The sequence below is a fragment of the Dermacentor albipictus genome, unplaced genomic scaffold, assembly GCF_038994185.2.
Source record: "Dermacentor albipictus isolate Rhodes 1998 colony unplaced genomic scaffold, USDA_Dalb.pri_finalv2 scaffold_57, whole genome shotgun sequence".
In the NCBI taxonomy this organism is placed as follows: Eukaryota; Metazoa; Arthropoda; class Arachnida; order Ixodida; family Ixodidae; genus Dermacentor; species Dermacentor albipictus.
The window spans coordinates 255,970-272,213 of NW_027225611.1; the positions used below are offsets into that span (position 1 = coordinate 255,970).

General features: G+C 41.8%; 1 protein-coding gene across 1 annotated transcript; it reads right to left on the bottom strand.

Moving 5' to 3' along the window:
• Positions 1-1,499: 1,499 nt before the first annotated feature.
• On the bottom strand, positions 1,500-15,839 carry LOC139053034 (uncharacterized). Its single transcript, XM_070530174.1, has 7 exons — positions 15,632-15,839; positions 15,363-15,500; positions 12,401-12,532; positions 9,036-9,284; positions 5,907-6,039; positions 5,332-5,441; positions 1,500-1,600 (listed from the first exon to the last, which is right to left on the bottom strand). Exons 1-7 carry the CDS (start codon positions 15,837-15,839, stop codon positions 1,500-1,502), a joined length of 1,071 nt encoding a protein of 356 aa, XP_070386275.1.
• Between the last annotated feature and the right edge of the window lie 405 nt (positions 15,840-16,244).

Here is a 16,244-nt window from a genome sequence, read left to right on the forward strand (position 1 = left end):
AATAAAACAGTGGACCTATTTTAGAACAGAATGGTGCCCTTCAATATCGGTGACTTGAGGCCATGATCGTCCTGTCTATGCTACGTCATTGTTTTGCTAAATACATGTCTTTCAGTAAACACCAACTAGGCGAAGAATAAGTTCTTCAGAAAGTTTGATATTGTCAGCATTGTTTATTCAACATTACATACACTCAAAATACATATAACAGGTAAAACATTATCTTTTCAGTTTAGGCAAACAAGGAATGTTCCAGGACTTGAACTGTTTTAGACCTTAATGCTACAATGCAATGATAAAAAATACTGTAGAGAAACAAGCTCACTAATCATGTGCTTCGCAGTGGACCAACAGAATAACATGTAAGAGTATCTTAGGTGCATTTAAAGGTGCTGATGTTCATTCACAGAAAGTGCCAATATATTGTTACTGTTGAGAATTGACAAAACATCTTAATCCAAAAAGTAGACGTGTATGCTGAAGTTAACAGCAGAATATAAATTGCTGCAACACTGCATCTGTGGATTTTGGATGCATTGTCAAGAGACACAAAAGAACCAGAGCAGATTTGTTTTCTCACAATGCACAGTAAAGCAGCAAGTAGCACTTGCAAACCATTGGTCACATTGACAGGCCTGTTATGTTTCCCATGCGCTGAAATGCTTGCAAGCTGAACCTTTACAAGAACTGTAGATTCAGCTTACCATTCAGAGCTTAATACATGGACAAGCCGCTAGACACAACCTGTGGCACTTGCGACACGGATGAGCTAGCCCCAGCCCAGCATTTGCTACCAAACTGCCCTGCCCTCTCCTTACTGCAAAAGACCTTCCTTGCTGGGATACAGAGCTCAATTCTTATGCTAAGTGATTATCCTTCCAAGAGGTACCCTTAACCACCAGAACGCCATATATAACAGCTTGATCCTATACCTGTTGAGTGAAACAATTCACGTAACATGGGCACTTGATCACAAGTTCCATAGGGGTTGCCTTTCATTAATTATTCATTAACATCTTTCTTTTTATCTCTTTCTCCCTCCGCCAAAAAGTACACTGTGCAGATCACATAATGTGAGACTAAGAGAACTGGATTAGGCTGCCATACTGCAAAAAGTTCTCATGGAATTCCATTTTGTAAGCTCGTCAGTGCCCACTTAAATAAAATACCATAAAATGAATGCCAAAAATTTTGAGCATGTTCATCATAATTAGCATGTAAACTGCATTGCAGCGGCATATAACAGGCTTGTCACATGAAAACTGCTACCCTATAGGGCAGCAGTTTAAGCCGACACAGCGGCACCAAGTAACAAATTCATCACAAATGAACTACTGTAGCCCACTAAGTCTAGGAGAACTAAGTAAAGGCCATATATTTAGATCATGTTCTCATGCTTCCCGACTTCAGCATGGATGTTTCACACTTGGAACTGGCACTATCCTCTACCGACAGAACCTACAGTAGCTAAATGTGATTGTTTGTTATTCATACACTTCTCAAACTTGCACCAACAGTACAAGACATGCGACCGAGGAAGAGGCATTGATGGTGCTCATGGCACTGAAACATATCGAGAAGGCCAGCACTTCAGACTGCACTGAAAATGGTGCGAAAATGTCATATGCTATAAGCACAAACTTGTTTGAGCTCCAACTTCATAAGCACAAATGAACTTCATATGCCAGCATTCCAAGAGGCTGTAATGTACTGACTGCACTGAAAGACAAAATTTAGGTGCGCACATAGCACTAAACTGCGAGAGAAAAAAAAACTTGTTTCAGTTTCCTGGCAGGCTTCCTGAGAACACCAAGCATATGAAGCAAATTAAATTACATTAGGGCATTTTACATGCCAAAACCACGATCTGATTATGAGGCACACTATAGTGGGGGACGCCTGAAATTTGGACCACCTTGGGTTCTTTAATGCGCACCTAAATCTAATAAGTACACGAGTGTTTTCGTACTTTACACCCATCGAAATGCAGCCACTATGGCCGGTATTCGATCCCGTGACCTCGTGCTTAGCTGCCCAACACCACAGCCACTAAGCAATCATGGCGGGTAGCAGATAAAGCAGAATAAAAGCATATATGAATATACTGCCAGGCACTTCATAATACCACTTAGTGAATCACATGGAAATTACAGGACCAACGAAACAACCATGCTTGAAAAGTTATCTGACAAAAATTTTTTAGCACTTCAAAAGAAAGTTTTATACAAGTTCAAAACAAAAATCACGGAATGAAGACAATGGGCAATGTTTGCTACTACAATACTCCTACATACATGCCAGTTTTACATACATAGAAATTTACATACATGGACATAAAAACAGGCAGACAGCAACACAAGCTATTTACAATGTAAGCAAATGAAATGCAGATATGACAGCTTGAACAAAATTTAGGAAAACTACTTTTGTTAACATAGGTGGAATAAAGCTGCCTCCTGTTTACAAAAGAATGTTGTTTTTTTTTTGTTGCGCATAATCAAATTGTCATAACTATCAGCACATTGTTTATGCCCACCGCAGAATGAAGGCGTCTCCATGTGATCTCCAATTACCCGTCTTGCACTAGCTTACTTCAACTGGCAGCTGCCAATTTCCTCATATCACCACCCCACCTCATTTTCTGCCATTTTCGACTGCACTTCACTTCCCTTGGCACCCACATTCCTTAACTCCAATGGTCGATTGGTTATGTGCCCTACACATTACATGGCCTGCCAAGCTACATTTCTTTCTCTTAATGTCTTTTGGAATATCGGCTATGCCCGTTTATTCTCCGACCCAGACTGCTCTCTTCCCATTTACAGTTGCACCTCATATAATGTGTTTGATCACATAAACAATATCAAAGTGTCACCTATCACGAGCAATACAATATCTTGATGAAAATTTTCTTTTTTATGCTTTCACATTATGTAGAATAAAACAAACATTTACAGAGAATCCCTAATTAGCATTCCCACCTTCATTATCCTTCTGTCGCTATATTTGTAAATTAGGTCATTGGTCAGTTGCCTCTATGTTGCCCTCTCAGCAACCCAGTCTTCCTTTAGGGCCCTAATGCTTAAAGGTTTGTGCATACTGTATTGCCACCTCTTAGGCAGACCACAGTCCACTAAAGCTAGTTGTCGATATCTCTTTGCCAATATAAGAGCTGTCATGTTGATATTTAGGTGCAAAAAGGGCAAAGAAAACAAAGAAAGCACGGATACCAATGTCCATGAGTTTGCTGTTCTATGTCCATTTTACACTGAAGTTTCACTGTGAATCAAGATCAGCTAGCCCAGCTTTCAGTTCTAAAGCAGCAGCTACCATTTTTCAATACCTGGCCAAACCGTCAAAGCCGATAGTTGACATCATCGACATCTTTGCTAGACTGTCAGTGAATTTCTCAATTGTAATTAATCTAAATCCATGAACCATCACGTCCATTTCTTTACATTTCTTCGGAATTCTGGTCTTGTTATTCAGGATTGTTCAGTCCTGTACGGCAGTGCCGATTTTACATGTTATTCTTTATACTTGTCTCACTTTGTTGCAGAGAAATCTTTGAATTTCCTAGATATTTTCATTCTGCCTGCACCATGCTGGCTACTTTAACCACGCTGCTTTTTCCAACACAACATTTTAAAGCTACTTGAGATGAGGCCTAGACTGGGCTTTCAATATCTCTAACGCGTCATAGCCACATTTTCTGATAAAGTACAAGAAATGCTGAAGCTGCAATGGCATGAAGTAAAATCATATGTTATCACTATGTGTGCACTGTTCAGTACAATGTTCTACCAACTCAGAGGCACTATCCAACCACTTGCATTAGCATTCTTGTCACCTACCTCCTAAAGTATGCTGCATTTACAAGACCCAAAATGAATTAGAATTGCTTTTTTTATTCGCACATTCAGTGAAGCATTGCCAAATATTAATTACCCACAAAGAACTTTTCCGAGTGCCCTCAGTGCTTCATTTGTTTTCCTCTTTAGCTCATCTATATTCTAAAGAGGCTTTATCTTAACCCTTTTTGTGCCAAGGACAAGTTTCACTTTCATTTGTCACAGACAAACGAAAAGTGCAATTATTTTGGTATGAACGCAGCACCTCTAGATTGTGCCAGCTTCACAAGAACTATAACGTTATTTTTGGGGCGACATTTGTTGGCGGGAACAAGCAGAAATCTGGTTCCCCTGGATTTCTAATATGGCAGCACAGAGTTGCAAGATACAACGAAGACCTGCACATTTTCAATTGCTGGAGTTGTGTTTTTTGATGTTTGTTCCATTCAACTAAACAATTAGACCAGGCAAGCTCTAGCATGTCATGTTCGGAGCTTTGTCCAAGTAGTGCTGATCATAGCGAGTAATAATGTGAACCTTTGCCAACCTCCCTTGCAAGGATACGGCTCAAAAGAAACACATTGTAGCCTGTGCCTCAGCAATTGCCATTCCTCAATGCCAGTTACCACATGGAGAACAAGAAAAGCGCCGTTTGGCTTCCATGCCAAAAAATAAGATGTTTCATATAGTTTTTCTGTGGCCATGTATTGATATGCTCAAAAAGAGGAAAAAAAAATTGACAGTAATTGGCAACAGAAAATAGGAAACGCACTGCTATTTCAAAACTGAAAGCTGTTAACAATGAATGAGTCATTAAAAATATCAAAAATTTGCTGCTTTGCAGAAAAGGAAAAATGACATACAAAGAGCTACGCACTTGCTTTAGCCTAGGAAATTAGTTGCAGGGGGCAAGATCTGAGGAGGAGGGACGTTGTACGGTTGTCATCCCACATTTTGTCAAAAAGTGCCACATGCTGAGTGCTGTGTTGGCAAAGGTACTGATGTGGTGCACAAGCTCACTGCACATTCACAGAGTAAGGCATTTACTCCTAACCACATGACATAACTACTTGTAAATACTGCAAATATGCTGGTCGACTACCTGAACTTGTGCAAATTTAAAATTAACAAGCCCTTTTATGTCAAACAATTTCTCAATACAGAAATGAACTAAGCGCACAGATGTTATGTCCACCACAGCAAAACTGATGCAGTCAATGGAGGCTTATAAGAAAGCAATGCAGTGATCAGACATAACTTTGCACAAGGTCATTGCTTGCCTATGGAGATGACAGCGCAGCATGTGTACCTAGTGACGTGCATCGGTGTTGACGTCCCTCTCCCACCTGAGTGGAAAATTCTCGTTCCTTTATGGGCCCTCTCTCATAATACATTCATAACCAAATTCAATCTCTTTCAATTTTGTTTGGCGAGTCACAAATGAATGTTTTTCCTTCATTTATGAAATTGATATACATACAGGTGTCAGCCACCTCCTCTGGAAGCAATAAATCTAAATTTCTGTCCGGTGACAAGAAGCATTCCTTAATGTGAGGAGGCACTGCAGTTGCATCTGCAATAATTAGTGGCCTGCAGAAGAGAGCACAAATGTCTGCCTCTTTTACAAAGAATATCTTTTCGATGCATTTTTAGCAGCCACTGTTTGTTCTGATGAATCTTGTGTCAGATTTTGTTGCCCTTTGGTAGGCAGTGCTGTGAAATACTTGTTTCTTCATAATGAAACGCTCATACTCCACTGCCCTTGTTATGGATATACCACAAGAATGGTGAAGTTTGTCCTGTTCATTAGCACTGAGAGCTGTAACTTTTCCCTTCCCCAGCAAATTCAAATTGCAAACATGTAATGCCTTTTTTATGGGTGGGTACCCAATGAACTCATTGCAAAGTTCTCTTTCTTGAATAGATAACAGGGGACTTTCTATCAGCTGATTCAGCTTTTGTGCCATAATGACTCGTTTAGTTATCTGCCGTGGCAGCCCGTTTGCAGCTGACACGAGGCGCACAATGCTTCCATTCCCCCCCTCAAATACCAACGCTGAATGTGCCCAAAGTGGTCCAAGTGAGCGAGCACAGTTTGCCAAGTGTTGTAGGGCATGGACATTGAACGTCATGAATGCTGTACCGTATAATGTCTTGCAGCGGCAAACGAAATTGCTCAGGAGGGCCTCTGAAAAAGAAAGCATTGCCTTAAGTTGTTGCAAGTGTTTGACAGCACTTCAAAAGAGTATTAAGACTCCAATAATTATTTGTCTAATCTAAGTTCTGTTAACATTAAACAGAATTTGCAATTATGGGTTTTCACATCCACCAGCTGCGCTGTAGGCTATGAGGAATGCCAAATGTAGGGCACTCCAGATTAATCGTGACCATCTAGGGTTCTTTATTAAAGTGAAGTTTCCTTTGCCTCTTCCTTCGACTTTCCCACTGCGCTCTGGCACACCGTGTCGGGGGGTGGTTCAGAGCGTGTGTATGCATGGAAGTAGCGTGGCAAGAAGAAAAGAGATGTGAGAAACTTCTAGACTACATTGTGTCAAATGTGCACAATGTCCTCTGAAGCTCCCTGGGCGTTGCCAATTTGCCTCTTGACAGCTGTAATTATCCATGACCTCCCATGCGCTTACTTTTCTACTAAAGTGCAAGCTAGATAGAATGGATGAGAGGAGGAGGAGAGGAGGCAGAGAATGGGTAGAACTGACGCAGTCGCGAAATGAGTGATTAACAGCATTGCCACCCTTCGCTCACAGTTCTCATGCAAATACAAGGGGGGTGATATAGGGAAAAGGTGACATGAGAAGGCAAGGAAACGCTACTACTATAGACCATCTTTTTATGGGCGCTGCCATACTGCGTATGCAGTGGCACCATCTATGGACAGTCGGCATGTTGGCTTGGGCGAGCACTCTGTGTTGTATGCCAAGCGTACAATCGCCGGCAGTTTCTGGTTGTTCTCGTGCTCGCGCTATCTGCTTTGTATGACCTCGCATCTGCTACATGGGAAACAGTTCTGTGAGACGTACTGAAGCAATTGAAGTCAGCGTGGCCGGAGTTTCTGTAGCGCTGACGCGGACGTAGCACCAAGCATGATGTGTGCGCGTGTTTGAGCCTAATGTCAGCATCGGAGATGAGTTTTGAATTTGTAGAAATTTGTTTCATTAAAGTGACCTTACTGCGGCATTCTCACTGTAATTTTAAGCTATGGCTTGGCAGCAATGCATAGTTTCGAAGCATATGACTACCCCAAAAGCGTGGGTTCTCTTCAGTTATAGAATATGTTGTGCTGTTTAATTTGACAGGTATTCAAACTGTTATCTGCAGATAGATTTCACGGCTATATACCTCTTTTGTTGGACGAGGCTTCTGCCCACGAATAAACTAGTTCTGGTTAACAATAACAGCATACTGTACAATGTGAATTACACTTTTCATGTGGTTAAGTGATCATCTGCAGACTGCGTGATTTTCTGAAGCAGTGGTAGATGCTGGGTTATAGATCGCTTTGTTCTATATAACACATGGTCCAAGCATGCGGCATGACCATGCGAGGTTTTATTGTAGCGTTAGAACATTTCCCCTTTTTTTTCTTGCAAAAGAAGAGAATAAGAGCTCAATATTTTTTTTGTCTCATCCTAGCAACCACCTGTCTTATAGAAATTCTGTTCTAAATAATAGTTGCTACATTCATTTTATTCGATCAGCTTTGGATATTACTGTTTTACAGAGCAAAAACACAATGCCAAACCCCAAAGCTTATATGGTCTACGAAGTTTTACGAACTGCAGTGATTTCTGTATTGAGAAAAGCCATCAGCCTCAGACAGCAGGCTAGCATAGACACTTCACAGTGATTTCAAGTCTACTAGACTTGAAATCATCCTTCTCATCCGACATCCTTCTTGTGGATTTCAAGTCTACTAAACTTGAAATCCAAGAGAAGGATGCCGGTGACTGACGCAAATATTTCATAACCATTCGCGCTTAGACGGGTCGAAGATGCATTGGGTCAGCCGTACACAAGCATGCACTTTTACGTTTTAATCCCCACACCAAGCGATCAGACAGTGAGATGATTCTCTTTGTCGACTGCATATGGATATAATCAAAATAGTTCACAGCACGTACACACACCGCGGCTGATGATGCATGTCGCTTGTTTGTGCACTCAAGAAAAGTTTCCGCATATTGTAGTTACTGCTGTGCCGAATGGCTACAAAGTGGTTCCTCGACGACCTTGTATGCACTGACATCACATACATTTCACAGAGAACAAGCTAATACATCCCCAAATGGTTTTGCAGCACGCAATAGCAACACGTACAAGCTGCACCGCGCCGACTCGCCCAAGCCAGAGGAGGAAAGGCTCATTGCGCAAACTTTCCTCCTCACCTGATTAAATGGTCCTTAGACACGACAGCGGTTGCAAAGAAACTAGATAAACTTAAGTTCAAGGTACGGTAGGGTGTGCTTCTGCTATATCTGAAAAATAAACTAATCCAAATATGTCTAGCGGACAACTTACGCACGGCGTGCAGAAGCAGAGCCGCATTAACTAAAGCACACCGGAGGGTCTTGGTGACACGACAGAAGTGGCCACACGTCAGATCAACACTTCTGTGCTCGCTGTGGTAGCTTTGCGGCTATGGCATTGCTCGAGGTAATGGATCTGATCCCGATCGCAGCAGCTGCGCTTTGACGGGGGCGAAAGAAAAAAACTCTTGCCCACTTAGATTTAGGGCCGCGTTAAAGAACACGGTGTCAAAATTAATCCAGAGTCCGCCACTACAGCCTGCCTCAAAATCTGATTGTGGTTTTGGCACGTACAGCCCTGTAATCCTGAAGTTTAATGCTTCTGCCACGATACAATGTGCCATGTGTGTTATGTGTACTACGTAGACAAACAGCAGTGGAGTACGCAAGGTATTAACATCAACTCCAGACTCTCGTGTTGGACTAAAGGTTGAAGTAATTAAGCATTCACCGTACGGCACCACTAATTATCGTCGATCAAAGGAACCAGCACAGAAAGCTTCGCTTACATTGCTTCTCGCAATACATGGGATCTGCACAACATCATGCACATGTGCCTAAGCACATAAACACACTATGAAACAGCAGTGCTTCAGAATTCAATGCAGTATTACTAATAACACGGTCAAATGAGAATTACCTGCTCTGTCAATGTCACGGGCGCCCAATTCTTCCTGAAGAAGGATATGGATGCCTTCCGAGAGCCGAGACAGGTGCTTCCAATACTCAGGATGCAGAATACCATCAAGGCAAGGGAGTGCATAATACAATATCCATTGCCTCCACTCATATGCCTTCCAATGGCCACGATCTTTGAGCGGGCGCGGCAGCCTGGTCACGCAGTGTGGGGGCTTTATGGCAAGCAGCCGCGACTCTATCCTCGCAGCAACTGAAGGCGCACCTGCAAGCAGCAATAATGTAGAGTTAGTCACCTATAACAAAAAATAATTACCAAAAACACGTCTCAACAAAACCAAGGAAGTACATTGTGATCTTCATGCTTACAGCTACATTTCCAGATGTGACTCTAAACATCAAGCTTACCTCGAAGATGAATTATGACCACCTTTTTTAATGTTGTATGTGCATTTGTTACTATAATGCACATCTGAACTTGAATTCACCTCATGTGAATGCATGTCTTACGTTATGCAGCCACGAAGTGTGCTCAAGTAAAACGCAATCGTGTCACAGTTACAATTGACAGCACCTCAAGCCATGGCATTTACATGACTATGACAATGGTTCATTGCATTGCATTTCAAGCACATCTCACACATGTAAATGGTGGTAGAAATGCGGTTCTGGCACAGAAAAACTAAGTGGGAAAGCTAGCAGAAATCCAACTAGCCCAACGTCGAATTCTGTTGTAAATGGTGGTGATAATGCACAAGGAATTCAATGCAGCAGCGACAATGCTCTGCATTGTGAATGGTAGCTGTGACGTTGAAGACAATTTACTCAAGTAAGTTCCATTCAAAAGAAGGGTGGCGGACTTGGCTAGTTGGCATTCAAATAATCTTGTTGCAAGAACATATGGTGCAATACCAAAATATATATATATAACACGACAAAGGGACGGACAAAAGACTTAACACATTTTCGAATGAACACTGAAATGCTCTTGTGATAATCAACATCAACAAGGGCATGCAAAACAAGGAAAAGCGTCGCACTATGTGCACAAATACAGTTTTTTTCTTTTGTTAAGTGCAGAGAACAAAATAAATATGGCACTGCCAAACATGTCTCTCTTGTTTTTAGTTAATTTTTCTATGCCTGACAAGGAGCATTTGTACAAATAAAACGACACGTGACTTTCAAATAGCTATTTGCTATTACATGTACCAGTGAATTTTGCCAATTTAAATATGCTGATATCCAAAGAGGTGATCGCATGTGTTAAATCGTTTGTGAAAGTTACCAGGCACATCCTATACTTAGGGCTGCCAGGAAGCCAAAACCCCAATTTCTGTGTGGTTTTATTCTTAAACTAAGACACTCTGCGGATTTCTACTCCCTGCCGCCTTCCAAATTTCACAGAAATATGAAACCTGAAATTAAAAGACCCTGCCTGTAATCAATAATTAACTAGCTTTATTTAGCCTTTGCTTCAAAAGAATGCCTATTAGGTTTCAATAGAGCGATGACTAGTCATTCGATGCAATGATTCACGGTGATGAAAAAAGCACATGGAACTACATCTAAGACAACAAATTCTACATTGAAATTGGTGCAGCAAGCTGCAAAAAGTACACATGGTGACATGGTGACACAATGTATATCATGAAAACCATTACGTACCACACGACCTCACAAGTACTACCATCGTCATCATAATCAGCCCACTCTTATGTACATTGGCAGAAGGACAAAGGCCTCTCCCAGCAATCTCCAATTACTCTGTCTTATGCAAGCTGATGCCAACTTGTGCCTGCAAATTTTCTCATTTCATCACCCCACCTAATTTTTTTCATTTCTCAATTGCACTTACCCTGACAGCCATTCCTAATTCTAATGAACCACCACTTATTCTATTTCTATTCTTTGGTAAATTTCCTTCTTGTGATCAGGGTCCCCTGTCAGTAATTGACCTAGATAAGCATACTCCTATAAACACCCTTCCAAACATACAATCTAACAAAAAAGTTTACAGAACACTTGATCTGGGAAAATGCTGTACGTCTTCGGAGCCTCGGAGCACAGCCAGTTTTAAGTTCAGGTGTACAGTTAGACGGTGCATGACCTTCACAGGGCCAGGCCTAACCCAACTTCCACTAAGCAGGATCAACTTTGGTTCAAACTTCATGTGCACAGCTTGAGAGGACTGAAGCTTGTGCATTTCGAGTTTGAAGGCATGTTTCAACTAATTTTTAACATGATATATTATTTATACAAACGAAGGTGCTGTGGATATCGCGGTGTCGGTTCGGTGGCTGATCACTTGGGGTTCAGTTGAGCGATCATGGTAAACAATTTTGTCAGTCCCATCGACAAGGACAGTCACGCTATGAGAACTCGTGCCTGTCGGTTGCGTCACTGTTGGCCTATTCTGATAAAATCGTGTCAGCAGCACACTGTGCTGAACAGTTGGCCTATTGTTGGCGTCGCAGTGCCTTGTCAATCTCTTATCGTCCCAGTGTTACCATGCCTTAAACAACATGAAGGCAGGCACCCGCTGCCATCACCAGCAAAAGGGGGCCAATGCTGCAAGAAGACTTTGTCAGCAATGTGACGTTTTTGAAGTGTCTCCCAAGTGTAATGCAAGGGTTTATCAATGAATTTGCTAGCCATAAATGCAGTGTAGCAACTACATGTTTCAAGTTACAATCCGGACGAAGCCCTGGCTGCTATTTCTAAGTGGAGTTACAGTCTTACACCACAGACATTATCAGCACTGCATTGACATAAAGCTACATACCAGTGGAGTTCCAATGCATTACACAGCACGAGTGTCTGCTGCAGTGCACATCTGTGCAGGTCCTTTTTTTTCGGGGAACTGTTCCCTGATATCAGGCTGCACAGCTGCTGAAACATGCTTTCCAAATGTTTTGTGATTAATCCGCTAGGGCAGGGCGCATGTACCATCGCACCATGAGAAAGGTGGATTGTTTAAAAGACTTATACATCATTTTAGAAAACAGCCACCGTGTCCTTAGGTACCTTCGAGGATATATTCTGCACTTAGCCACAGAAAAGGAGCTCCTAAAAATCACTTTTTTATCCCTCTAAGTGCATGAACAGTACTACTTTATGATTACATACAGAAGGATGAGCTAGTGTCTGTGACTAACTGGTACCTCAAGTTGTGTTCACAAGAAGCAGTTACTGTTGTTGTAGCCAGCTTTTTGTCTTGTATATTGGACACACAATGCATTTTTGATGACTGCTATTCTGCCGTCCTCAATGTAGGCAGTCATGCTACGCTCCAAGCTATGCACCAGAATATCCAAATGACACGTGAATGATCAAACAACACTGAAATAAACTGCATACAACTTCAACTTGCTACATTACCAACATAGAAGCGCTGGTTGCTGTTCGTAGAAGTCAGGATCGCCTCAGTTAGTTGTTTAGCGACACCTTGTAGTACACAGTGCATGTACTCAACACTTAGACCATTCACGAGATCTGAACCTATAAAGAAAGTATGCATTGTGCGAGTCAAGCCAGTTCCTAGCATTGTTAGATCAAAGTAGCATACTGTGCAAAAATCATGCAAATAAAATTTCAGAATATGAGCTGCAAGTATTGCATTCATCCAACTAACCAACTGCTAGCAGAAGTACAGGCACCTACTTGTTAAAATGGTGAAAGTTGGCCAGGTTGGGTTGGACTCAATGTGAAGCAGCAGCAACTTATGAAAACATTCAAATTTGAGTAAGGTTTTTCCAATTCACTGTGAATTGATACCACATGCCATAATAGCCAAAAAGGGAAGTACTGTTTTCTCCCTCTGTCTTTTGTCATTTTAGCAGCAAAACTTTTCATTTCGCTTTAAAATTTAACAGTAAAAAATATTCTGAAGTTAAGAGCACTGCATAGCGCTCATGCCGCTGAGGTGCTGTCTAGCTCAACTGAAATTTTATTTTCCCAGTATACACAAGAAACAAACACTTGACTAAAAGCAGCCACAAACAGCTTGACTGGTCCCACAAGGCACTGTTCCTAACAGCGCAAGGACACTTCGTACTCCTTGAAGGGCACATAATCAAGAATACTAACAAAATAATGCAACTGAAGACATACTAAACAATGGCAAAAAGAAATGTAAAAAGAAGAATGTCAACACTGTCATAGGACACACCAGTGACAGGATAACTAACATGCATTTAAAAGGGTCTCAACTAGAGCTTGTGGGTATGGCTTCATTACAGGGAAACAGTACCAAAAAATGGACAGCACTTGTCCTGTACGTCATTCTTGTCTTGTTTCTTCACACTTTTTCCCCGTAATGCAATATTCACATGACATAACAACACAACAATTGCTTACTAAGAATAAGAGAAACACATTAGACCTTTTTCACCTTGCATACAGCCTACACGAACATGTGACTGCACCAGAGGACACACTTTTTATAAAAGTAAACAAACCGACACAAGCACCTAATGCAAACATTCGTTACACAATTTCATTTTGCCAAAATTAGGAGCCAATGAGAATTATGCATGTGCCAATGATAGCTCATGTTTAGCGAAATATAGTGCCAACAACATATCCTACTTCTGCTAACTTGTACTTCCTCAGCCTAAGCATACATACCATAAAATTACAAGCAAGCACCCCTATCCATGCAAGTGGCCACCTCCACTTTTCCTGCGACTTAACTTGGTACCAGCTACCAAGAAATGCCTCCTTTCTCTCTCCACCCTGTTCACTACTTCACGAGGTTCAGGTCCTCCTTTATTAAATGTGATCCTTTTGTGAAATTAAAGAAAACTGTAATTTAATGAGGATGACAAAATGTATTGTTCATCCACATGTCTGCTGCTGCCTGAAGTGGCACCAGCTTAGCCACTTTTTGCATAACTTTGCACGGCCTTTTACAGTCATTAGTTATGTCAGAGGCATCAGTTGCAAGATGTCCCGGATCCCGATGTAGATTTGGTGTGCAGTGCTTTGGTAGGTGGTCTGTACTTGACAGCCAGGCAGCATGCACTTCTATACAGTGAGGAAAATTTCTTAATGTTGAGGTTGTGGAGCGGCACCGGCGAACCAGGTGAATTATGAAGTGCTGCTGGTGCTGTACAGTCAGAAGATTGCACGCCCCTACAGCCCGAGTACAAGGAACCCAATTTTTGGATCCAACTCAAACGTTTGTCATTTGATGGGTTTGGGAACAATGACGGAAATAAGAAAAGTAAATTCATGTTAACCAAAGCACTTTAGTAAAGGAAATACTGACAAAGAAAGACATACACCAATCAAGTAAAGCTATTTGTCTTAAGCCGTAAAGCCTTGCTTTAAAGAAAAAGCTTCCGTATGGAAGGCGCAATCTTTTTTTTTCTTTTTTAAGTTTTACTTGGTCGGTGTATGTCTTTGTCATGTTTCATCCCGAAAAGACGGGCTTTTGCCAAACTCTCGATTGCAAAGGAAAGGCTGTGCTGTCTTTTTTTTTCATCAGAGGTGTTCCACCGCTTCTTAAGTTTGGTCGGTGACCAAGCAAATTGAGGGCTATGGTGCAATTTATTATGAATGAGCACAGTAAGTACAATTACGCACTTGTGGTAAAACAGATAAGACAAAATTTTATGGTGAGATTCACTACGGCACTGCAGCCGCAAAGCATGCCCATAAAGTTAGCTCTTGGCAAGCTTAATGGCAACTATGGTAAGAAGCATTTTGCATATGTTGCGTGACAAATTTACCCCTCGGCATCAATAATCAGGGAAGCGAGAACAAAAATATTCTTCAATTGAAGTGGGGCAGAGCAGAAGCACTGCACTCTCCCAAATACCCACTGAACTGCACCAGCAAAATCCCCAATGGCTTTGCTCTCAGCATTCACCTTAATGTTGCCTTGAACTTAAGTGTGTGAGAGCGCCAAGGATTGCTGTCATCATGGTGCTGACAGGGCCCTGGTAAATGTGCTCTGAATGTGGTGAAATCAGTCGATCTGCTAAAACATATAAGTAGCCACTGCGATCGACTCGCACATCTAGTTTGGTGGACAGCTCTTTTGACACCATGTCAAGAATGTCATATGCAATACCATGTTCCTTAGAAAACACACAAACGAATAGCAAAATTAAGGCTGGGCATTTTTGTTTGCGACAAAGCCAGATCTCAGTGCTTGACTGCAATTGATTCTTACAGCCTATGCACAGGAGGCAATCACAATCAAGAAATTAGATGCCGAGTAGACTCAATTGTAATAAGAAATGCTCCGTGCAGCACCGTAACAGTTAAGCAATCAGTTAACAATGATAAGCAAATTGACAGGACAACAATTAGCTTTTGCCACCTTTCAAGTTCATCAATGCTGATGGTCCTTTCACGCCATTGATGACATCTTTGTAATCAAGTGCCATCTTCATATCTCTCCTAACGAGGTCCGAAGTCCGTGCCTCAACTGTCTCATCTGCGACGTATCTCATACTCCCTAAAGAAAATAAGAAATGTGAAAATTGTATAAAACACCGCAAAGAGTGCATCTCTTCCAACACGCAGAACTCCTTTTTGCACATAGTTGGTTCTAGAGAAGAGTGCAAGAAAGTGGCATATACTACTCACCTTCCACATGCTCGCCTCTTATAAGGCACCAGGGGCATCCAAAGTAGCCGTTGAAAGGCACCATGTTTAGCACAGCTGCCCTTGCAGGCGCATCCACAGAACAACACAGCACGAAAGGCCTAGACGTATGGACCCTGTTCTGGTAAGTCCATGTCACTGGTTCTGTGCTGTTCACTTCTTGCTCAAACTTGTCAAGGAAGAGTTGCATGTTTGGATGCGACTTACCAAACCAAAGTCCTGCAAGTACCGGGTGCTTGAACCGCAAGTGTGGTGGCAGTTCATTAACAATGAACTGAATAGGCCACACAGATGTTTTTGACGACTTGAAGACTGGGCTGCCATCAGTGTTTATGGTCAGCGTCAAGTCATCATCTGCAAGGCTTCTTGCCTTCTTCAGTTTAGCATAGCACCGAGCATGTGTGATATCACTTATTTTCGATGCCGGCAGTCGTGCTTATACCAAACTCGACTCTAACTCAGATTTAGTTTTTTCTATCAAAAAGCTTGGCTGTTTGTGGAAGTCAAGGATGATAAAAAAAGAGCCTTGCTCTTTCAGGGCCTGAAGTCTTTCAGTATGCTGGCAAATTTGGCACTGTGCCATTTTACCTTGTGG